At 38.4% G+C, this 25,080-nt stretch overlaps 1 protein-coding gene across 1 annotated transcript; it reads right to left on the minus strand.

The window, feature by feature from the left end:
• Positions 1 to 311: 311 nt before the first annotated feature.
• Positions 312 to 24,812, minus strand: SUCLA2 (succinate-CoA ligase ADP-forming subunit beta). The gene is made up of 11 exons (XM_075046210.1): positions 24,649 to 24,812; positions 22,468 to 22,651; positions 11,590 to 11,689; positions 11,230 to 11,392; positions 8,320 to 8,448; positions 7,733 to 7,871; positions 6,198 to 6,359; positions 5,974 to 6,116; positions 3,247 to 3,367; positions 2,849 to 2,937; positions 312 to 1,112 (listed from the first exon to the last, which is right to left on the minus strand). Exons 1-11 carry the CDS (start codon positions 24,733 to 24,735, stop codon positions 1,038 to 1,040), a joined length of 1,392 nt encoding a protein of 463 aa, XP_074902311.1. The 5' UTR covers positions 24,736 to 24,812; the 3' UTR covers positions 312 to 1,037.
• Between the last annotated feature and the right edge of the window lie 268 nt (positions 24,813 to 25,080).

Consider the following 25,080-nt stretch of genomic DNA (forward strand, 5'->3'; position numbering starts at 1 on the left):
TACTAGATTTGTTAGTAGAAGCAACATTTCCCCAAAAAGCAACATTTTCCTGCATATTTGTTTGTGCAGAGATCAGTTATGGCCACTTTAGTAAGATGTTACATGCATGGTATCTGTCCAAGCTTTTCAACACAGTGTGAGTTCACATGTTTTTAATCACGCAATGCAATTCAAGGAGGAAAAAAATTAACATGTGCTATTGTAAATTTACTGCTAAAAAGCTTTTAGCTTTCTGTCTTACATTACGGTTTAATCCATGAGGAAATGCAATTTATCAAAATGGTGACATATAAGGAAAAAGACAGTAGAAGTTCTGGGAGACATTTTATTAATGTACAATTTTATTAGCGATGTACAATAGACATTTAAATTCTCTATGTATTCTGTCTCCTTGAGGTTTGGTAAACGCTTGTTCATATATAAAACTACACGATGCTTTTTTTTTTTTTTTTTGTAAGGACTGGAAATTGTGAAAATCTAAGTGCTACGGTATATTTTGTAGTGATTAAACATGTTGTCCAGAAGAGTTACCAGCCACTTCAGTGAAGCATTTCTAAAAATGTTTCTGATCAAGTTCAAATGCACCTGTTCATAAATAATGATTGGTTTGCTCATGTCCATTACACTAAGTACAACTGTCTCCAATATAAAATACCGTTTCAATACATTTCTCCACATGGACAACTAGATAATCTAGTCATATTTACTTTTAACCAAGGCTAATACAAATTTACAAGTAAAGTAACTTCAGGATTTATTCAGAATAATTATTTTTCAACCAGAAGCTTTACTTTGGACAGTGCAGAAGTATATTGCAAGTGACATTCTGCAGCAGAAGCTGAAGGCTTGAGAACAACAACTAAGGAGGACTAAATATCAGCAATACACGCTTTTACAAGAACTCTGACCATTCTGAATGTTAACATTAAAGACCAGGTACTTCAGTTTGTGCGCCTGTCAAACAATCAAAACCTCCACACAAGAAAATGAAAAATATCCCACAGAACATGTTAGACACCGGCATGACATTTCTCAGATCAAATTGGCAACTGAAATTTAACATCCACCTGAGCTTGTTTTGCTAAGGTTACTATTTCAGAGAGTTTCACCACCTGAAAAACAGAAAAGAAAGACTTCATTTCAAAACAATCCTAACTTGAGTGAGCTGGACCAATCTTTTTAAACAAAGTAATGCCAGAGAATCATCAGCAAGATCTTAAAGGGGGGGGGGGGAATATTATTACTTAGTCCAGTGCTTCTTAATCACTTTTAAATGAAAGATCAGTCAAGTCTTTTAGAAAATATCTCACACAGTTATACAATGTCTGGGTCTCGTTTACAACCAAGTATCTTGATAAAATGCTACAAGTTTTAAACTTTTATGCGCCACCTTGTTTACTTGGGAGGTGTTGAGATACCCACTCACAAGAGATTCTGTGTATCTAGAAGCTATTTCTCCTCTGAGTTTTTGTTGCAAGCATTTTTGGATCTTATTTTGATACCTTATGGAGCCTCAAGCTCTCTTGCATAACAACTCAAAACCTCTATGAATTACTTCCCGCTTAGAATCAAATGTTATAACTGAGTAAATGGTTCTTTAGGAAAAAAAAACATTCAGAACTATCAGTTTCCCCATGATACAAAATCCACCAGGTGCCCTCCAATTTTTTGCAGATCAAAAGTTTTCATCCTCCCTGTTGCTGCACATTTGTAGTATGTTTCTCTTGTCCACACTACCTAACTTCAAAAGCACCTAAAATACTAGTTAGCTAGAATAAGCTACAGACATCTGTTGAATATTTAGGTAGAAAAAACCCCATACTTTTATCATCACTGGTTATAATCACTGCTTCAAATGCTCAGCTTATGACTCTGATCTATCCTCATCCATTTGTCTTTCCCACTCATGGCATCATCTTACATAAACCTGCTTAAGGAATTACCTATGGGCTACATACAAAAACAACTATAACCCTTTCAAAAAGTGCTCTAAAGGTAATCTAAGATTACAAAACTAATTTTAACTCCTTCTGCATGGCTCCATGATTCAGCTGAGAACTTTAGATTCAGCAGAAGCCTTAGAAGATGCATTATGTAGATGCAATATAACTTAAAGATCCATATGGACTGCTAGGGAAGATTTCCATTGACACAACCAAAGCTTGATCAGCGTAACAGGAGTCAATACTATTCCTTAAAACAGAGGGCCATACTGTCAAGCTGAGCAAGTTCCTCCTCCAAGCAATCCACAGCTGCTTCCAGAGCTTCAACCCCAAGAAACAAAGCAAAACAAAACCACACACACATACACAAAAAAAAATATCACAACCAACCTGTCTGAATGTCTGACTATCTAATTACCTTATAAGGCAACAGACAATCAACTATGTTTGGTTTTAATCATGCACACTGAAATACCGTGCTCTATCAAAGGAAGCGTTACATTGCATTCTTCAGCTACCTCAATTTAAGTATTTTCTTCTAATTAATAAAGCTAAGCTCTTACCCATTCCCCTACCAAGGAGAGTGACTGATCTGGTCATTTACCTGTGGGTCTGGGTTGGTTTTTTTTAACCTATTTTTTAACCTGCTTTTCAGAGTGGGGAAAAAAAGAAAAAAGTCCCAAACACAGAAATTTCTGGGGTACAATAGCTTCTGACTGTGTAGTTTTTCTCCTTATAAAATATGTACTTACTAATTTGTAAAACATTTGCTTCAGGCCCTGATAATAACTGGCACTGTGATTTATCCTAAGCTACCTTTAGTTGACTGAATGGAGTTTCAACTTTTCAATATTCTGCAACAGATGCTATGTTCTGAAAAGAATATTTGTAGCCAGCTATCTTACCATTTTTGCAGCTTCATCCAAGTCATCACACGCAAGGATTTTGAGGCCACTAGCTGTTATTAAAGCTTTGGCATCATCAACTCGTGTACCTTAAGAAACAGGTAAAATGCCACTGTTATTGAACAGGAGACTACTACTATGAGAATTGTCTCATATTTTCTAGGAAGCCTGTTCCAAACCTAAGTTAGTGAATAAATCTAGAAGACAACAACTTCAGTAGTTATAAAAGCAGGAAATCTCTTTTTATTAACTTGCCAATCCTCCCCAACTAAATTCAAGGTTTGCCTTATTTTTCCATAGTCCTCAGCTTACAGGCAATTTGCTATGTAGTACCTAAGCTCAAGAACATTTGTCAATGTGGACAGAAATATATTTAACATGTACTGAAGCACACTCACCTTGCAACCGTACCACAATAGGTATTTTTAGGTCCAAATCCTTTACTGCCATAACGATGCCTTGCGCTATCACATCACATCGCATAATGCCACCAAAAATATTTACCAGAATAGCCAGTACCTACAGAATCAATGACAATATTCACATTAAAAATGGCCAGAGACACATCAGATAAAAGCACTGCTCAGCCTTTCAGCCTAAGTAAAATTCGAGCTCTGTAAGTGTAACAAGGGACTCAGTGAAAGAAAGGAAATATTTCTGTTCTAGAGAACATCAGCAACAAAAGTACAGTTCTATAAAGTCACAACAGCAGAACAGTTACTTCAAGAAAACCCTACTGCAAAAACGCCTGCCCCAAGAAACTTCCACATTGTCCTTCAAACCAGCACGAGTTGCTGGCAATAGCCATTTCCCTCACTCCCAGTGTGTATTCTGGACATCTACTTGAAGAGACACACTCATTTTCTGTACAAAGCCAGCACTGTACATTACTTCAGAACATTCTGAGCATCATTAATAAAAAGAGAGCTGTTTGATTTCAAGTAAATCAAACAAATGAAACTTCAGTAAAGTCATTTATCAACTTAATTTGTCAACTGTTTCTCTTTCCATTTCTAACATTACACCAGCAGAGGTACCTCCCACTCTAGTACCTCCATATACTGAAGAAGCCATGCTAAAAGAATACAGAAAATTTACAAAACTCATACACAAGACACTGTTTATACAGTTTACTTAAAAGCTAGCATGCTTAGAGGGAAGCTATCTGAAATATGTTTTATTCAGGAGGACTAAGTCTGAGGTTAAGGGAAAGTCTTTTCCTACTCAAGTGGTGGAAAGGAGGGGTAAAAAGATCACAGTCAATGGTGAATGATGGAATAAAGTAGGAGCAAAAATGGGTAGACTGCCTTGGAGGACAGAATAAACTTAACAAGACAAAACATGAACGTGCAACTGGTTAATAGCTTGGTTCTCATTATCTTGCAATTAAGACTAGTTCAGCTGTGTGACATTGTTCTTGCTCCTGTTACTAATTAGTAGAGGCAACTTTGACACCCTAGAAGGCTGTTCCAAACGACCCTGAACTGAACCCAGAGTGCCAGCCAGAGTGCAGTCCATGACACCAGTGGGCTGTACTGCTGTTTGACTTTCAGCACCAGGAATCCCAGCTACAGTCATCGTTTTTTGATAAAATGGTGAGCAGCTGAAGGAAGACAGAAAGGGAAAGATATATTAAGTCTGTTTGGACACCCTCTGTCCGTGCATCAGCAGAGCATGTGCATTACAAGAACTTGTCCCAGATCAGCAACCTCCAGATTCCTCCTAGTTTCTTCTCCTCTTCTCTCTGTAATTCAGGTGCTCTGTGCCTGTGTCCCTCACTTTTCCCTCAGTTTGCTGAAAGAACGTGAAGAACAAGTCTTGTGAGGAGTGGCTGAGGGAACTGGGGTTATTTAGCCTGGAGAAAAGGAGGCTGATGGAAGACCTTATCACTCTCTAAAACTACCTGAAAGGAGGTTGTAGTGAGGTGGGTACTGGTCTCTTCTATCAAGTAAAAGCAATAGGACAAGGGGAAATAGCCTGAAGTTGTATCAGGGGAAGTTTAGATTGGATATTAGGAAAAATTTCTTCACCAAAAGGGTTGTCAAGCACTGGAACAGGCTGCCCAAGGTATTTAAGACATGTAGATGTGGCGCTTAGGGACATGGTTTAGTGGTGGACTTGGCAGTGTTAGGTTTATGGTTGGACTCGATGATCTTAAAAGGTCTTTTCCAACCTGTATGATTCTATGATTCTGTAACACTCTTGGAGAGTGTGTCAGACCCTGCATTTGTTAACAAAAATCTTTCCAATAGGGAAGAGACTAAGCTCCTCTGTAACATCACTCACTCTTTGCTTCCGGCCCTTTCCAAAGGTGAGCAAGTGGTGCACGAAATTCTAGTGCAAAAGTAGCATACCATTACCAGGTCCTGCAAGTCACTCCCACCTTTTTTGGTTACCTCTTTTTCATATTTTTCTTTCTTTTTAAAAGTCCCAAACTGCCATCAAGTTCCCACTGGGATAAGCACTTCCATGTAGATATCAATCCAGTCCTCAGATTGTCTCTCTGGGATGGTAAAGCTCTTCCTCTAGTTTCAACCAGTTTATTACTTTAATTTTCAAACACTTCTGATAAACTTTCAATAGGATAAAACAATAATGCCCTTCCAAGCCCACTACAAATTTATTTTATCCTACATTACATATAATTAGTACCTTAGAATCTTGTTTGTGCACAGCACAGTGAATATTCAGCTCTACAACTCTATGCACAAAATAGACCCAGCTGCAAAACAGGCCCAAAAGGGGGAAAAAAAAGAGAAAAAAAGAAAAGAAAAGAAATGGAAACCCATCGGAATACTGGTTTCTGTTTAAACAGCAGGTGGGGGGAGTTTCTGACTCAAAGATTTCTGGGAAGATTCAAATACAGCTGTAACTTCAACTGGAGGACACAAAACTGCCTACTTAGTACACAGCCAAAGAACCTATTTTTAAAAAAAGGAAAAAAATTCAGCAGGTTTTCAGGCCTTCTTCATTTGCACCAAGATTAAACATCTCCATTTTCTTACCTTTTTAATTCTATGCTTATAAAAACATGTTTTCTGGAGAACACGTACTAAGCATTGTCTTTCAAATCATAGCCTGGTTTACCACTGTGTAGGACCCTGGTATGCCAACTCTTCCCTCACCTTTTTATCAGAGGTAATAAGCTTAAAGGCTTCCGTCACTTGCTGCACTGTAGCACCACCACCAACATCAAGGAAATTTGCTGGAGTTCCGCCGTGAAGTTTAATTATATCCATTGTGGCCATAGCTAAACCAGCACCATTGACTATATGAGAATAAAGATAACATTTAGGAATTCAGTTTATAAATCCATTAAGTCATTTAAAATTTTTTAAATAGAACATACCTAAGCAGCCTATGTTTCCATCCAATCCTATATAGTTGAGATCTGCTTTTGCGGCATCCCTGTCTCTTTGATCTTCCTGTGTCCAATCCTGCATATCAAAGATCTTCTTCTGACGATAGGCTGAATTACTGTCAAAGTTTATCTTTGCATCCATACACATCACTGAAAGGAAAAAAAAAAAAAAAAACCATCATTCAATACTAGAATAATAGCTCAACTGCTACATGAATATGTTAAAGTATGTTAAGTCAAACTTGGCAGCTAGCTCATGCAGTCCAAACTTAAAGTTTTGCTGAAAAGACACACTTAGCACTGCATGTAAATACAAGATTCTTTCCAGTTTACCCACACAATCAGTTAAGTCCCTTTAACTGCACAAAAAGGGAAGATAACTGTATTTCTTGAGACACTCTAAAAATAGCAGCTTACAACAAGCTGTTTGATAAATCTGGGCAAATTATGCTTCAGTAATTAGCATAAAATTAATCCCTGCAGAAGGTCTCCACTTTGGGTTTTTTCAATGCCTCTTAGTTTTCTGCTTTTAGATTAAATATATAGTATGTGTGCATGCATGTAAACACACATAAACACAATGAAAAAACATCTGAATTGGAAGAACAGGTGTCAGAAGAATACACACAAAAGTAAATTTCACTTAGATACAGCAGGTGACATGGAAAACCTATAGTATTCTTTACATCAGAACTAAATTTCTGTCTGTACAAATGTAAAATGTCATTTCTACCCCTCACTAGAGATGATATAAAAATGACAACGGACAAGAAACAGATGGGAGAGACTGCTCCATACTGTTCATTTAAGCAGTATTATTTAAAAAAAAAAAAAACAAAAAAAACCACGGAAGAGTAATTGTAAGCTTCGATGAAGGAACTACATTCATGTTTAAATTTAAACTGTTGTACCTGAGTTCAAGTACAAATATTCTCCACAGACTTATTTTTTGGTGAGAGGGGAATTGGCTGTGATTGAGTATTAACTAACTATTCTGCAACTGGATATGCTAAAAACCTGATAAACATCAAGATATCACTTAAACACCTATAGTCTTTCAATACATCAAATATCAAACTCAAACAGTCATTCTGATGCCCAAGTAGTAAAGGCAGCAGATTTCTAGAATGTGCTACTATTCTGGTTACCTTTTCAGTACCAACTTCAAATACACAAGACAGCTCAAGTTTCAATTAATGAATTTTGAAAAGACCAAATTTCCAGGAATGCTTCATGCTGGGTAGCCAAACACTCCAGAGCAGAAGATATGTTCTTTTTAAAGTAATAAAAAATTTTTAAAAGGAAGACATTTAAACTTAAGAACCTACTTAGCAATTAAGAGCAGATATCTACTATGCTTAGTTTCTCAAATTTATGCTTTATTAAATTCATTTTTCAACATACGATGTTAATGCTAAGTCCTCTTGCTGTATACAGCTGAAGTTTTAGCAGCGCGAAGCAACTACCTAAGATTTACAAAAACGTCAAGCTGTTACATGAAGAATATGAAGAAGAAACATTACCAACTCCTGATGCATCTTCCACCATAGGATTTATTTCTATCATGGTAGCATCATATTTCAGAAAGAGATTATATAATTTGATCATATTTTCAGCTGCTTCATCGACCAGATTAGGAGGAAATCCCATTTTTTGGGCAAGCTGAAAGTAAAAGATTGGTTATCAGTTAACTGATGTTCGGGGTTTGATTTAGTTACAAATTAGGAATGTCCCAGTTTAGCTATTATTTCAGTGTCAACTGAATTTGTAGATGTAGAACTTCTCCTCCCTTCCAGGAAAAAGGGTAACTCTTGGGTTTGAAAAGATTGTTTTCAATAAAGGACACTGCACTTATCCTAAACAAGAGCTAGTAAAAAGTCATCACCATATACCTTTACAAAGCTATACAAAAGCTAGATAAAGCACTGTCATGCAGAGTTGGATTTACGTCGACTATCACCTGAAAATACTTAAGTATCTAGTTCAAATCTGTTTCAAAATGTCAAAAGGGTTTAAAGACAACTCAGCAGGTTGAATGCACGCACACTACAAAATTTAAAAGCAATCCTCCCATCCTCGCTAATGTGTACTTTTCCACATTAACAATTACCCTAACAGCTTGCTCCTTTTTTATGCCTTCTACTATATCAATGGGTTCCTTAATTATCGCATCAGGATTCTCTGCAGCGACATCTTCAATATTAACACCACCCTGAGAACTGCCTATCAGCACAGGACCCTAGAAGAAAAAGGGAGGAAAAAAAAGTATAAGTAATTTTATACCACACATTTGAAAGTTAGTTCTTCCCATAAATTACCTCATGGCAATAAAACCTTGTTGTTAGTTGGAAGTTTTTTTATTTGGGCATTTTACTTGTATGCTCTGAGGAGAATGTTACTATCTATTCAATACATCTATAGAAAACCTTTTAATAATACTTTCCAAATTCTAAGGTGTATGTTGGGTCCAATTTCTTTTAACAATGAAAACTTTCCTTTGTATACACTGAAGCAACAGAGCTATTAACACAGACAGACTAGTTTTAAATTTTGATAGAAAGATTCGACTTATTAATTATATGCATTTTATTTCCTAGGTTGTCACCTGAAAAAGAACAGCCTCTCATCTCCCCCTTCTCCACTTGCCCCTACACAAACACACATCAAGTGCCAGGCACTCATTTGTTCACACCACCATGCTCCACTCCAAGGGCAAATCTAGGTCTGCAGAACCGAGGGACAGATTATTGCAAACTATTCCTGTTCAGTAGGATCACCAAGTTCGATAACTGTAGCCATCACAGAAAATAAGTCATGGAGCTGTGACAAAACAGCACTCAATTATTCAATAATAAAAGAAATTAAGAAACCAGAATTCATAATATTTGCAGCATAGATTTTTTTAAAAAGCCATCTAAATCTCAACAAAAGCATCAACGACTCACTACCATGGAACCTAAAAATCTCTCCCTATGGGAACAGTCCTCCAGTTTACAGCAAAGACATACTCACTTGTATCATCTCAAACTACCTTCCCTTATCACCACCCATGCATGGATTATGCTGGTGTACTAAGGCAGCATTTCATATCAGCACAGGTCTTAAACATTGAACAGCTTTATAATTGTTGACAATTAATTACAGAAAGCGTGACACTGGTTCAGAGAACATGACTAATAACCACACCGCTTCCCTCCCATCACCATCCTTCCAAACGGAAACATACAGATGGTGAATTATCCTGCATCTAACAGCAAGGTTCAACACAATGAACATTTCTGGATATTCATATCCTGAACACACAGAAGCTACAAACACATTATAAAAATAACTCATCATTCCACAAAATTGACCAAACTGCACAGTTTTGCTTAAAACATAAGAAGTATTGCCTCTATTGGCAAGTAACACCCGAGATATCAAGTTCCACTTTCAACTGACTGTTTTACAGACTTTCTTCCCCCCTTAAAGGAAGAGGTTTGCAACATCAGGAATACACATTGTGTTATTCAATCTTCACACTTCCTTCTTTTGAAAGGCGTTTCCTCATCATAAGCATCCTAGACAAGTTACAGCAATTACAAGCACATCTAAAACATGACTTATAAAGTCAGCAGTAAAAACAAGGCACATCCCTATCAAAAGACAATAATCCACACAGTTATGCTCAATATACACTAATAAGATTTATTTTTTTTTTACGAGAGCAAGAACAAGTCAGGAAAATACGTTTCCCTTCTTTATCTAATTTGCTTAAATCAGTTACAGTAAATTTTATTTCCATAAGGATTCTTGCTTATTGCTTACACAATTTTAAGATTATAAGATCCAGCCATTTACAGTATTTTAATGCCACCTTGTGGTAAATCTGGGGTGCGTACTGTAGGATTTGGATCTTCCCTGCTCTATATTATAGAGTACAACAGAATGTAGGTGCCCAAGTCACCTAATTGTACCAAAACCCAACACAACTGATACTTTCCTATCAGAAAGAACACTACAAAGGAAGAGGAAGGAACAAATACAATATTTAACTCCTAATTTTGGGGAAAAAAAAAAAAAAAAAAAAAGAGTAAGACTAGTTTCCTCATTCCTCCACAGAAAATTATTTCATACTGATGAAATAATATCATGAAAGAGATACTCCTCTAATTACCAAGAGCAGCGCCTCTACAAACTCTTGAGCTTCTGGACAGACCAAAATCAGGTTTTGCTGAGCTTCAGAAAATAAAGTTCCAAAATCTGCTATACCCTGGCTCTGTTGAAGTTATTTTGCAATTCAGGCTCTATGCTCCATAATGGAACACCAGTCTGCCAAAAAATACACTGACACATTTCAGTACCTGCATTTGAATTGTAGCCTAAAAAACTACATACCCACACATACAGAACATACAAGCAGGAGAGACTATGGCTTTCATCTTCCTGAAAGCTCTGAAGACAGACCTCTGGGCCCAAATCTTCTTACCAGTTCCTGCAGAGTATTGACATAAGAAAGCTACCAGCACTCTCAAAATTGTGCACCCCTAGGAACCTCCACACATTGGAGAAAAAGGATGTTTGATTTATCCAGGACCATTGGCTCTTCCAAAAGCCTTTTACTTATCTTGTTCCTGACACGCTTAAATAGTGTGTACATGTACATGCATACACATAGCTGTATTTTTAACCTAAACTCTAGTATGAGCATCTGGTAGGTAAGTGTAAACTAAAACCAGAATGAAAATAACCCCCTCATTCCACCCATCTCCCTTTCAGCCATGTGACTCTGAACTTCAGTTGGGGCTACCGATACTCATTTATTATTCCGTAAATTTAAATTGTAGCATTACATTTTTGAAGCATTTAAAAACTAAGGCAATCATATAATCAGAGATACTAGGAAACAAGAATTAGCTCACGTATATTTCTGATTTTGAAAAGCAAGTGACCAGTACAGTAAACAGTTTTGCTGTTTTGTTTTTTTTAAATTCAGCTATAACAAGTTAATTAGTTTACTTCTATTTCTCATATTACTCACTTGAAAAGACCTTTCCATTGTTATTGCAAAATAGTATTCTCTCCTGGGATATCTGCGCTCACAGATAAAAACTTGATTGCATATCCTGCCCTTTTCTCCTGTCTGCTTGGTAAACAACTTCTTTCCAATCATTTTGGAGGAGATATCTTTTGCTTCTTCTGGACTAGAATAAAAGAAGCTCAGAATGTGACAAAGAAACTGCTGGAAAAATAGAAGTAGCATAAAAAAAATCTTATCTAATTTTTGTTATTTTAAAGTTAATTATTAAAACACTGATTTTAAACTAAGCAATAGATTCAACTCATAATGTGAAACTTTGAAGTTTTTTCCACTTGGTCAGATAATTTAGAAACAACTTACGAAAAAACTATTTTCACTCCTCCTTTGAGGCCACCTTCAAATGTTCCTTTTCCTCTACCACCAGCTAAAACCTGTGCTTTTACCACAAGATCCTTTGAACCTAGAATGAAAGAAAACCCAAAATTTGTCATCTGTGACTACTAAAACAAATTGCCCCAGGCAGAATAATAAAGGCTGTTTTCATTTTATCCCCCCCTTCTCCACCCCCACCCTCTCCGATTCAAAAGACAAATATGTGAATCAAAGACTGTATTGTAATTCACATAGGTTATTCCAAAAGTCTCAAACCATCCACAAACTGCAGCTTTAGGCTGTTCTGTGAACAAACCTTGGTGAGTTAGTATCCAGAAGTGTTGATACTTTAAGTGTTCTGATATATCTTTAACATGTGTTTGAATCACAAATGATTAAGCACCCAGTAAGAAATGGTTAGTATCTCACAGACTATTAACAAGATGAAAATGAGTATCTGACACACCATAATCCAAGATTTTCCTCAGTCGAGTACAAATACCCTATAGCTGTAACCACTATCTTCTCAGCAATAATATGTACCTATGGCACTTACCCAAGTCAACTTGCAGGTCCCACTGATGCATAAGCTTAAGTACTTAGGAGAAGTCAGAGGCCTAAGCAAACCCACTATTTTTCCCAGAGCAGGCAGAGTAAGCCTTTTAGTTGGCTTTAAGCATTTAAAAATCCTTTACAAAATATTCTTCTAGGTAGGGGAGACTGTGCATTTGGGTTTAAAAAATAAAGTATGAGAATATACTCAAAATCAGCTGGGATATTCTGAAGTGTCATTGAAAGACAAAAAGCAAAGAAAAAAAGCTCATCAAGTCATTTAAGGTGATAAAGGAAGAAAAACAAAGCCCTGAGTTATTATTCAAGCTCAGTTACACAGAATACACTGCAGACAGCAGCTAGACTGCAAGATGTTAAGAGCTGCCCCATTCACATTCACGCACCACATTCCACCTCCTTCCATGCCACCAATAGCTGAGCTACTCCAGTCCTTCCAAGCAAAGAGAGAACTTGCTATTCTCTTGGATGTGAAAAGGCAACCATGGAAAAGACAAAGAAAAATTACAGTACTTAAGCAAAACTAGTCCCTATGTATACTGAAAAAGATTATGGCAATCACAAAAAAGTTGTGTTGATTCCTATTTTGACCTGTATCCTGCCTGGCCAGATAAATTTAAATTTGCATAATATCACAAGCTACTGTGGCTATAAGCAAAGGGAATGCTCAACTTACTACTCCCAACTAGCTACTTGTAGATTTTATTTCTTGACTGTCTACCTGACAACAGATCTCTGAATTCACAACTGATACCAAGTTCTTTGGCACAAGAAGCATGATGGTTATAAACATGCAAGTATATGTTGATTTACTTGTTGTCTATTATTTAATATTTAATTCAGTTCCTGAAGATAACTATTTTTTATAACTACTAAGTACTGGCAATCAAGTAAGTTAACATGCTTAATAGAAGCCATGCAAAACAAGACTTAACTTTCATGCAACTACTTTAAGTACAAAGCTTGCTTTAGGAAACACTAAGCCTCATGTATGAGTACGATTATAAACAGTAGCTTCATGAATAAATGAAGCCACATACTCCAATATGCAAGCTTAAAAATAAAGTTCCATCCATTCGAAAACAATTTACCTTGTAAGTATATACAAACACAAAATTTGGAGGAGCAGGACTTCTTAGTGTTAGTATAAAAGAGAGAGGAAATACTTTCTTTTCTGAAGAGATTTAAATTAAAAAAAAACACAAACAAACAAACAAAAAACCCAAAACAAACAAACAAAAAAACACAACAAAAACAAACCCCACAAACCCCACACTTGCTCCCTTGCTCACAGAGGATCCACCTAAGCTCCTTCACAAGGTTCTGAAGTGACTGAAATATTTTAAGATTTAAAATATTCACAGCATTATTTTACTATTATGAGCTTTCTACAAAAGTTTTATATCTGACAATCAGAACTGATATACTTAGTAATCAAGACTAAGAGTTTTAACTTACAGTCCACTAGGAAGTTCAGAAGAGAGGGTCCTATTTCTCCACCCTACTTTTCATCTCCTACACTAAGTCCAGAAGATAAAAGCTGCTTCTACAGAGAAGTTTTCAGGAAAGCCATGAAGTTCACCCACAGGCACCTTCTTTGTAGCAATTACTTCTCCTAGCAATAAAGGCCAGAATCTGAACAAGTCAAAACCAGATGCCAACTAAAGCTCTGGTAAGATCTCAGCTGGAACATTACATTTAACTCTGGACTTGATCATAAAAGTAATTTTCAATGGGGAAGACAGGTTACTAGGATGATCACTGATATGAAGAGCTTGCCTTACAAGAAGGGACTAAAAGAGCTCAGCACTTCTTTAAATCTATCAAAGGAGAAAGAACAAAGCAAGGGGAGACCTTATAGCAGTCTTCTAGTACCTACCGGGGGCCTACAATAAATCCAGAGACAGACTTTTTACAAGGGCATGTAGTGACAGGACAAGGGGTAATGGCTTTAAACTGAAGGAGGGCAGATTTACATTAGTTGTAAGGACGAACTTCTTCACAGTGAGGGTGGCGAGGCACTGGCGCAGGTTGCCCAGAGAGGTTGTGGTTGCCCCATCCTTGGAAATGTTCAAGGCCAGGTTGGATGGGGCTTGGAGCAACCTGGTCTAGTGGAAGGTGTCCCTGCCCATGGCAGGGGGGTTGGAACTAGATGATCTTTAAGGTCTCTTCCAATCCAAACCATTCTATGATTCTATAATTATGGTCTTTAGCCATACCTGGTGACATATAGAGCAAGAACACACAACTACACATATATCATACATTCTGTTTCCTGTTCTACACCAGCCAAAAACAAAAGCCACCCACCAAGGGAAGGCAGTTTCATAAAGGTGCAAGAAAAAGAGACACTTCTTTGCACAGAAGATAGTGAAGCCTGCCAGGAGACATGAAGGAAGAATAGGAGATTCAAAAAGAACTGGGTAGAGATGTTCCTTCTGATATTCCTAAGACAACAATTATGAATGCTGGGGGAAAATGAGGGGTATGGACTGCAGAAAATAGCCAGGCTAACAATCTCCCTAAATAGTGTATGCCATCACGAGGGGTAGAGTATTGGGCTAGACGCACTACTGCCCAGATCCCACAGGATATTAAGAATTCAATTATTATGCATGATTACACTTCAGCAACATACAAGACATCCGGAAAAAAGTCTGTGAGAAACAACATTAAACTCTTCACAATCAGTTTTGGCCATAACAAAGTTTTCATTAGACTATCCCTTATGCAACAAAATGCAACAATTGCAGCATTACGTGAGCAGGATAGTAATGATTCATAATTTGTTTTCCTACAGCACTGCAAGCAAACTAGCTGCTTGATTGCATAAACATGTAACACTTCAAGGATTATTTGACCAGCTATGTTTACAAGCAATTAAGCTGCACAGATGTTCCTAAAACAAAATTTAAGATAATTTAAGATAACGTGTCCCAAGAAAACCTTAAGTTAACCCATGCAGAAAGTTTATTGTTTCATAAACATTTTTTTCCTACAGCTCCTATTTAAAGTGACGCTAAAACCAGAGGACAGAAATATTTGGTCACACAGCTCATCTGCAGCACTATCACACAATCTGACACACCAGAGAACTGCTGATACAGAGTAACCCAAGAAGAAATTTGGAAACCAGCAGCTAACACGTTTTCTACTCAGTACCAACAGTGGTGCCCTTCTTTTTTGCTTACACTGCTTTAAAATACTGCTAGGCTTTTGTTTCAATAAAAAAAAGAGCAGTTTCTGCCCTAGAGCAGGTATCCACATACAAAGTCACGACACTTTATTCCAGCCAACACTAAACCACAGCAGCAGTCCCATCCTGCCTCCCGTCCTCAGCTTTTCACTCCAGACTCCTTTCCTGTGCCAGCACAAGAATTTGCGCAATTGTGCCTTGAAGCATATCAGAAGAGTGACTCCGCTGAAGGCAACAGCTAATCCAGCCGACAGTACTTTTGCAAGCCTGTGCCCCGTGTGACAGGCACGTGTACAGGGGCACTGAAGTGAGCGGGACAGAAAGCAGGACATCTGCTTTCAGCAGCAGTAACAAACTGTAAAGCCTTAACACCGCACTCTAGAACAAAATAACAAACCTGCAGTACAGCTCAGGCAAGCAAGCTAGACACCAATGCACAAAACTCAGAACAAGCATTTGTTAAAAGCTGCATTTCCATATTAATGGTAGTTAGCACTAAAAGTATGTGCAAGTAAAACACCTGAAAACAATCAGGAAGTGTTTAGAAAATTAACAGTAAATACCAATGAGAACAGGTGCCTGAAATCAGCAGAACACTAAATTAGCATCTGTCTGTTCAGGACAACAAAAACCTATACAGGACTAACAGTACAGATTTCACCTTCAACAACTGTTCATTAACTAGACAGTGAAAGGATACAGACAGGAAACAGCCCAATCTTCATTTCTAGCAATACTGGTATTTATTTATTTATTGGAAGGAATAATTTCTGATTCCATAACCGAAGCTTTCAAACTGGGAGAAAGGCTCTCTCTCCTTGCATGCATGCATTGACCTATGTAAAATACAACCCTTATGATAAGCTTAGTAAGAGGCAAGAAGGCTTGTTGTTCTGTTGTATCTCTGAAGTTCTCCGTGCAAGTAGAAAGTCTGATTAGGGCAGATAAACTTTATGAAAATGGTCTGCTTTACAAGTTCCCATTCTGACTTTTGTCAAATCGCTTTAATTGCCACTTCTCTGTCCGATATTGACTGTAGCAGCAGTACCGCTTTTCACGTATTATAAACACTTTCATAACTATGCAAGCCTAATGTGTTCTGACAAAACAGACAATAGTAAAAGGCAGTGGTAGGTTAATAACACAAGTGCCAATCAAATTCTCAACCACCATTCAGCTGCAAACTTACCCTGCCAGAAAGAGACACATAACTTTTGCCTCAGTTACTCTGTATATAAAAGTTATTAGTTCCAGGAAGAATATCTCTCCATTTATAACGCAAACCAAGTTTTTTTTCTTGTTGCACAGATATAACAAAAAATTTTAAGTTTAAACAACATAGTTGTGTTTACTGGAATTAGGGAGGGAAAAGATGGGCTTGTAACGAACAATGTATTATCAACAGAAGTCTCGACATAAAGAGTATGCCGACCCTAACTCCGCCAACACAGGCAGAGAATCTCTTCAGAGTACACTGTCTGCGTTTTGTTAATAAGTATAGCTATTTAGAATTTAACTTCAAAATTACATTTTTTCAGCATTTGAAACTTTTGAGTGCTAGAAGAATCACTGCATGCAAATCAAAAGTATGACTACTGAAATATTTATGTGCCAGGAATCTTCATACTTTCACTGAAAGGACCATATCAGTCAGGAAAGCAAACAAGATGTTTTGCTATTACAAAATATTTTCTACACAAACACTTCCCGACATTAATCAGCTGCATCAAGTTTTTCATCAACTTGTAAGACAGGTTTGGTTGGCAACAGCTTAAGTTAAGCAATTAAAATACAACAGTCAAAATTTGCATGCGCTGGTTAGACAAGTTTTTTGAATTAGTGAATTATTATCAACAACATGCTTTGATAGAACTTCAAAGGAGTGAAGTGCTATAGAAGAAAGCAAAGGCTGAAGCAAAATGTAAGCTTCAGATGCCAAAAAAGTAGCATTTGCCAGAATTCAAGTAAATTCAAGTGGTTTCTATACTGCTACTGCTGGTTATCTAGAGATTTTGATCAGGTAAGCAGCAACATAACTGGAAAAAACTACTTAACACTGACCACTAAAGAAGCAGGCTTCTTTTAACACCTGGGGAATTTCTGCACAACTTTGCCGCCTTAAATCATCATCCACATCCTACAGCATCTGAATAAATGCTCTGGAGCTTCAGACTCTACAAACAACCTAAAAGACATCAGTTAACATAGTCAAGCAGATAATTCACAAACAGGGAAAACGTATAGTGGCAAAACCACCAAGTATTAGGAGCAAAAAACTAGATGTGAGCTTTCCGTGTGACACAGAACAAAGAAAAAAAAAAAACTTAATCACAGACTACCAAGGAAGGTGTGGCATACAATAAGGAGAAAACCACCCCAGTTTTTGTGCCACAGTGCCTGGAATACTTATTCTTTTGAAGAGCTAATAAAGAAAATGCTAGTACTTTACCTAAGAAAGTCATTGTACACATTGTACTAAACTTTGGTTTCTGACTAAATCAAGCCTGAGATCAATAAATCTATTTACAGATCTACCCAGGTTTATGTACTACTTTTTTTTTTTTCTTTTTTAACAGATACAGGTTGGATATTTAAGCAATAGACAGAAAAATAAAACAACATTGAAAAGAACTTAAAAGGTCTGACAAGAAACATCTGTTAATCACAGAACTGTCTGCAGGAATACAGCCAAGACAATTACTTGAGTCATTCTGTAGAAAGTATACCAAAAAAGATCATTACCTTATAAATCACACTGATAAAGAGATGGACTATATCTCTTAAACTGCAATGGCAAAAGTAGCATCAGACTCCATTGCTTTCAGTCTCCTTTCAAGAACTCTGGCGTAGAAAGGTGAGAATCTCAGTGCATAACATTTCAACACCTCCTATTCTGTACAGCTTTTTATTTTACTAAAATTTGACGGTCTGCCATAAGCATAAAGCCGTGGGAATCACTATCCTAAAATCCTCCAAAACTACGGGAACACAAAAGCTGCTTCAAGATACTCATCACTTCAGAAGTCTTATCTCTCGAATCATCATGAATAGAAATATATGCTATGAAAGAAAAGCAGGCTTTTCTACAGGCATACAGTATGTCACTCCCTTCCACACAACTGTTAAGAGAGGAAGATGTTAGGAAGCATCAAAACTTCAGTTATAGCAACACATACACTTACATAGATACCATCTTAACAAACAGCAATACTATACGTTTCAAAGAGTGTGTTCTGCTAAGCTATCTGCGATCACACTGATGAAGCATCTGTTCTTCAAGAAATAAGTCTTCAGGGTCATTAGTCACGTTCTTGATAACAAATGCCTATCAGCTTCTAAATCAGCACCGGTCCCAGTGCTAGCTGGAATGCATGCGTAGGCTGAGAGTAAACCCTGAACTGAGAGGCAACCATCAAGGCATACTGCAGCCTCTTATCAACACTCTAGAACAGAATTTACTCAGCTGGCTTTTTCAAAATTTAAGTGAGACGCTCATGTAGCATATGAAGAGCCACATATTGCAAAGCCCACAAGTAACTAAAAAAACTTCTTTCTTTTTCTTTTTAATCAATGAAGTGTTTAAAGACTTCATCAGGTACAAGCTTTCTCAGCTCTGAGTAGAATGCATTCTTTCAGTGGCACAAATGAGATTTGGAGGTCTTGAATGGAGACAGTGAACTACTGGAGGAAAAGTGAGCAGTGACATTTACAGGAGGTCCAAACCTACTCGCAGGGACTGACTTATTCAGTAGTAGTTATATAAAAGAATAATAGTTTCATGAACCAGTATGCGATAACGATTTACTTGAAATGAGAGGGAGGGTTCTTTATAGGGAAAAGCTGCTTGTGATAAGTAACAAATTCCAGTGATGACTCTCAACAGCCAAACAAATATGCAAAGAAAAAACTATATGCAAACTGATGTAATAATTTCAATGGCCAACCTTCCCATGATGCAACAGGAAAGATTTTTAAAAAATAGAAGCAAAACAATAATCATTTGCAGAACCCAGCCAGAACAGAAATCTGAGATGAAAACAGCACTTTAAGAAGTCTGATAGCTGCAGCAGAAATCAATTTTTTTTTTTCAAAATAGCAAAAAAAATTCCGTTTTTTTTCCTTAAGACTCAAACCATAGGTGATCTGTCATCATTGCTCAAAAGTTGCTCATGGCATCTAATTTCATCTCAGTTTCCTTTAAAAATGTTAGAAAAATGTTACATGGAAGAAAACAATGCAAGCTCAAATATTGTGTTTTACTTCACATATGTTTCAAAACTACTTCACATATAGGTAAACAATTTGCTCCCTTTAGAACACTTTGGTCTTTGGCAGAAAAAAATATTTAGTACAAGAAAGACTGGGGAGGTGGAGAGGAAGCAACCTTTGTGCTTCCCGTTTCATCTAACTTCAGACCTCAAGATAGGCATAACTTTGAATGAAATTCTAACAAATGTCTTTTTTTTTTTTTCATTTAAAAAATATTTAGTGCACTCTTCTAACTAGACTTTAAGACAAACTGCAACATTCACATGCTTCAGCTTGACTCTACCACACACTAGTTACCTTGCAGTGATAGTATATATAAATGTATGGTTAAGCTTTGGCTTTGTTCGTACAACAGGGTTACACTGATTTAGCTACAGCCACAGTGAAACCACAATAATCTTCATTAATGAGAAGGTTGTATTTGTTATACATTGGGATAAAAAGTTACCCATTTCTAACTGAAGTGAGGCATTTGCAAAAGGAAGGAAATCCAGTGCCAAACTCAAGTTTACAGAGAGCAGGTTTCTGACTAAAGGTTATCAGAAGCATGTGGATCAGCACTAGGGAGACAGAGCAAGCAGTATTACCAACTATCTTTGTAACGGTTTAGACAAACATTTGAAAAACCAGTTTGACACATAAAAAGAAGCAAAAGATAATCTCGTATCTACCGGCAACAACTCTTACACAACAAAATTAAACAATGAGCAGGTGGACAAGAAAAGTGAGATTTTTTTCATTCTGCTAAAGATTTGGTTTGTTTGGCTTGATTTTTGTTTTTTAAGTACATACTAAATGAAAACAAGTGGGGAAATAGCTACAATAACAAAGAAATCCAAAACACTGGAGCAAAGGGTAATCTGTCACCATCCAGAATGAGTTCTGGACAATGTTTCAGCAATGCCTCAAAAACTCAAGCTCCTTCAGTGTGTTCTCCTTTTGGGAAGTCTTCCCTTCCTCATCTCAAGTGCCAAAGAAAGCCATAGCATCAAATACACACCAACTCAAAGTAAATGGCTGACAACCAGAAGCCCTGAATTCCTTTATTCTAGCTTACTAAAGGATGCTAACTCATACACTTCACAACTTCATTTTTCTGACGCCCAAGAAGTTGCACAGAGTCGCATACTCCAGATGAAAGGCATACCTCTGACGTCACATGGATCAGACAGAGCTATAAACCAGCAGTCAGACTACCTACTTTGCTACAGGACTCCTCTCTGAACAAGGAACAAAACAAAGGAATAGCAGCCTGCGAGTTTCCCTGCTGTCTATTATAGAACCATAGGCAAACGTTGTCTCATTCACCACTAGCAGAACATCTGTGCAGATATTAATGTAAGCAAAGGGCTATGCTCGATTTGTGAAGTTTAGATCATGCTATAAGCTCACCCTTAACAGGTGAGGGTCTGAATTTTAAGGCATTCTCAGAACAGAAGCATTTTACACCTTTCTTTCACACTAATGAAGTTATAATTTTTATATCATTTACTCTCTAATGGGAACAAGACAAAGAAGGCAGGCAGACAATACCTGAATTTCTGGGGCATCAGATCTGAAGGAAAAGCAGCTTCTCAATTGCCTTCTATATTACAAAGCAGCATAATTTGTTCTAGAAAAAAAAACTATTCCTCTTTTTCAAATCTACAAATGAAACTGAAACGAATCTAAGAAAATCTATAGCCCCAGGAATCACTACAAATGTATCCATTTGGAGGTGAAAACAGATTTAGGCATTTGCATATGAGAGTGGAATATGACAAGCAATGTCCTTCATTAAAACTGTGTGACAACCCTACTGCATTTTTTCCGGGGGGGGGGGGGGGGGGGGGGGGAGCTTTAAACTAAAATAAAAAAAAAAATTAAAAAGAGGAAAAAAAAGAATATTAATGCCTCAAACAATAGAAGCTGACTTCTATATTACAGCCAAATTAAACAAAAATTTTACTAACACACATAGGAGGTAAAGTGGCAAATTAATAGGCAGAGTCAAGTCCAAAATTAAAGGTCAACCAGGCAAAGGAGATTGGATGCTTTTTCATCAACAAGCCAGGAATTTAGCATGTAACTACAAGCAATCAAAGTTCTCCCCTCCTGCATGTAGTTGCATTCTGCCAGAACAGCACGTTCACAAAGGAGTAGTATTTTACTCCTCTTCTGCAGCCTAAAGGTAAGTATGCTTTGCATCTTCTGTTCTATATGAGATCTCGGACTACAGAAGCCTTACCTGCCACCACCACTGAAGCTTTTCACACAAGATTTCCTCTAACCTTGCTTGAGAGCAAAAAGAAATCCAGGATTTGCAGGAAGCAGAGTCTATTACTCATCTCAAAAAAGTTTAGGTAGTTGTATTAGTCTAGGCTAATACAATTTATACCTGCCCCATTCCTTCTAAACAAGACTCACAAGTTACAGGAAAAGTATCTGCAGCATCTGGCTTATGGGAATGATGGTGCTTGAAACATGTTCACTGCCTTTAGTGGAAGTAGAATCAAGGCCTTCCCCATTGAAATTTCAGGGACACAGTTTAGGTTCATAAACAAGTCTCAATACACAACCGAGAGTGTCTTTAAAACTAGGTCACTTAACTGATTTCACTGTGTGCTTGTGCACTGAGCAATCTTAAGCATTAGAAAACTTCAAACTAAGAAAATGTCAGCTCCAAAGTAAATACTCAAATCTGCAAGAAAGTTGCTTCACAGGAAAGGCTCTCTTAAAGAGAAGGTATATCCAGAACTCCAAGAAATGTCTTACCAGGAAAGACAGAAAAAGTAGTTACACCTTGTATCAATCCCATGCCTATATTGTATATGTTCTCTTTAATATTATACCTATTTCTTTTGCTATTTTGTAAGCTTCGTCTGGTGTCCTGGCAACTAGTCCATGTGGAACAGAAATGCCAGCCTCCTGCAACAGTCCCATGCTCATGTATTCATGTAGCGACAGACTCCTCTGTTGCTGTTGTTGCACCTGAAATCCATGATTACTGAGTATTCCTGGACTTCCACCAAGCACCTGAAGGAAAAAAAAAAAAAAAAAAGAAAACAAAAAGAACAAAGAACATAACTGTGCTGTGAAAAACTGCCCTCTTTGTTTAGGTTAAAAAAGTCTACATACTAAACAAGTACAGTTTAGCATACCAATGCAAACACCAACACTTAATCCTACACTTCTTGTACATTACTGTTCCACATCAGTCATTCATGTCAGGTTTGGTACTGGGTTTTGTGAGGTTTTCTTGGGGCAGTGGGAAAGAGCTGGTGAAGCTGCTAGCACTGACAAGGACTGGCAGCGTTAAAACACCCTTGAGTGCTTAGTATTTAAGTACTTTAAGGAATATATCTGTAGCAAAAAGAACTCTGAGGAATTTTGGAAGCATAAGAGAACAGAGAAAAGCACACAGAATAGGTTCGTTCAAAAGTTTTGGTAATTGCCTGTGTCTGCCAAACTAAGAGCTAAGCAAGCCCTGGGAAGGAGGGGCAGCAGAAACTAAGTGACACCACCTTCAGTGGTTGTACCTGGTGAATTTAATTTGCTACGGACTACTCAGCCTTCATACAATTATCACGAAACAGAAAAAAACTAGCTATGACCCGTTTAAAACATGTACACTGAATCAGAGGGTTGCCAAAAGTGCCAAATAACTTTAACATTTCAAATGCCAAGTAAAACATAATATGCTTAATGTTAAATCCAGGAAGTTCCAATGTGGAATGAATTTTAATCTCATCTGCAAAAGTGATGTACAGAACTCCAAGAATTTCTGACAGGTATTTTGTAGAAAGTAGTTCAGGGAGAAACTGATTTTGATTATAAAACATCAGAAGTGGTACTACATGATCAATGCCTTTTTAAAAAGAACAGCTACTCATGGACTTTAAGACGACATAGATTTCCAAAGGGTACCTTGTCAAGTAACTGTATTTCATAACAAGAAAATTATCAACAACAAAACTAAATAATGTTTGCTGCATTTTTCATATTTCACTGTACAGGAACAAGACCTTAATTTTATACACACGTGAAACAGCAAACCAACTGAATTCAACTAATCCATGAACACAGGTTACCACTGAAAGAGTCAAGGTAAAAAGACAACAAACCAAACTTGGGTACAAGCAAAATTTTGTGGGGGTTTGTTGGTGGGGTTTTTTTAGTATGTTCCATTGGCACAAGTATCACAAAAATCAGCCTTTATTAGGAAGTTTCTAACAGACTGGATGGTTAAGGTTTTGCTTCATTTTAAATAAGGTAAGCGTTCAGACAACGCAAGAGCTTTACTGCAGCATTTCAAGCTAGCGGATCGACAGGGCAGATTTAACCTCCACAGGATTCCTTCTGCAAACAGGAGACCTCTTCCTTGGCACGAAACCCAAGTGAGAGGTGCTGACCGCCGTAGCTGCTGTTCCTGGCGCTGACTGACCAGCGGGGCCCTGGGAAGCTGTGCGAAACACGAGAGGGGAACTCGAAGCGACCTTCCTCCATATGTGGAAGGAGAACAGAGTCGCAGGGAGAGTTACACGCTTCAGATCTCCACGGCTCTTTTGTTCGCACAGCTTTCCAGGGGTTCTGCAGCCAAAACCAAGGCCGTATCCCCAAAAGGCAATCGCAGGAAACAAGAGCGGAGACTGGGGAGATGCCAGCTGCAAGAAGAGTTTTACTGGCACGGCCTGACCCCTCGTATGAGTCACGGTGACGGCGGAGATGGAAACACTGGGATTTCCAAGCAAGTTAGGGAAGGGGCGGGGGGGGCTTGGAAAGCAAGGAAAAGGGAACCACGCCGGGAAGACCTGCCACAACCCAGAACGGCAGGTGCGGAGGGGAACGTACGCCAAAGGCGAGCACAGGGCTGCCATCCCACCGCCGCGACCGGGCAGGGCAGGACGGCGGCGGGAGTTGGGATGAGGCGATCGCTCCTCCCGCCGTCGCTTCTCAGGGAACGACCCCGACCCCAGCCCGCCCGGCTCTAACCCGACCCCGCTCGCTCCATCCCGCTCCCCAGAGACCTCTACCTTCGCCGTGGAGGTGCCCAGAGCGGCGCGGAGGCCGTTACCCCTCAGCCCGGCCGACACCCGGCTGCAGATCATGGAGGCCGCCATGGCCGAGCCCCTTCGCCCTCAGGTGCCCCCTTCCAGCGCGCATGCGCCACCACCGAGACGGGGGGAGAGGGACAGAGGGAACGGGGTGGAGCAGGAAGCGCTCGCGCGACTCCTCTCCCTCAATAACAACCGCCCGCGGCGCCCTGGGAGAGGTGGAAGGGGGGAGGAGCGACTCTATGGTCTCATGCCCGGATCGGCCGTGCTGCCCCCTGGCGGGGAGGACTGACGGGGAGGAATCGGGAGGGGGCCGCTAACGCCCTTCCCAGCCTCTCGTTTTTCAACGGTTTTGTTTTAAAAAAAAGGTTATTTTCCCTCAGGGATCCTCAAAAAAGCGTTGTAATCTAG

The sequence above is a fragment of the Buteo buteo genome, chromosome 14 (assembly GCF_964188355.1).
Source record: "Buteo buteo chromosome 14, bButBut1.hap1.1, whole genome shotgun sequence".
Taxonomy (NCBI): Eukaryota; Metazoa; Chordata; class Aves; order Accipitriformes; family Accipitridae; genus Buteo; species Buteo buteo.

What these genes read in the sequence shown, in the direction of transcription:
- SUCLA2 (XM_075046210.1), bottom strand. Translation starts at nt 24,735, where the DNA reads ATGGCGGCCTCCATGATCTGCAGCCGGGTGTCGGCCGGGCTGAGGGGT. An exon ending in CAAAATAGCAAAAGAAATAG is followed by an intron (nt 11,690 to 22,467) that starts GTATAATATTAA and finishes CTTTCATTCTAG; the next exon opens with GTTCAAAGGATCTTGTGGTA. An exon ending in TGGAAACATAGGCTGCTTAG is followed by an intron (nt 6,117 to 6,197) that starts GTATGTTCTATT and finishes ATTCTCATATAG; the next exon opens with TCAATGGTGCTGGTTTAGCT.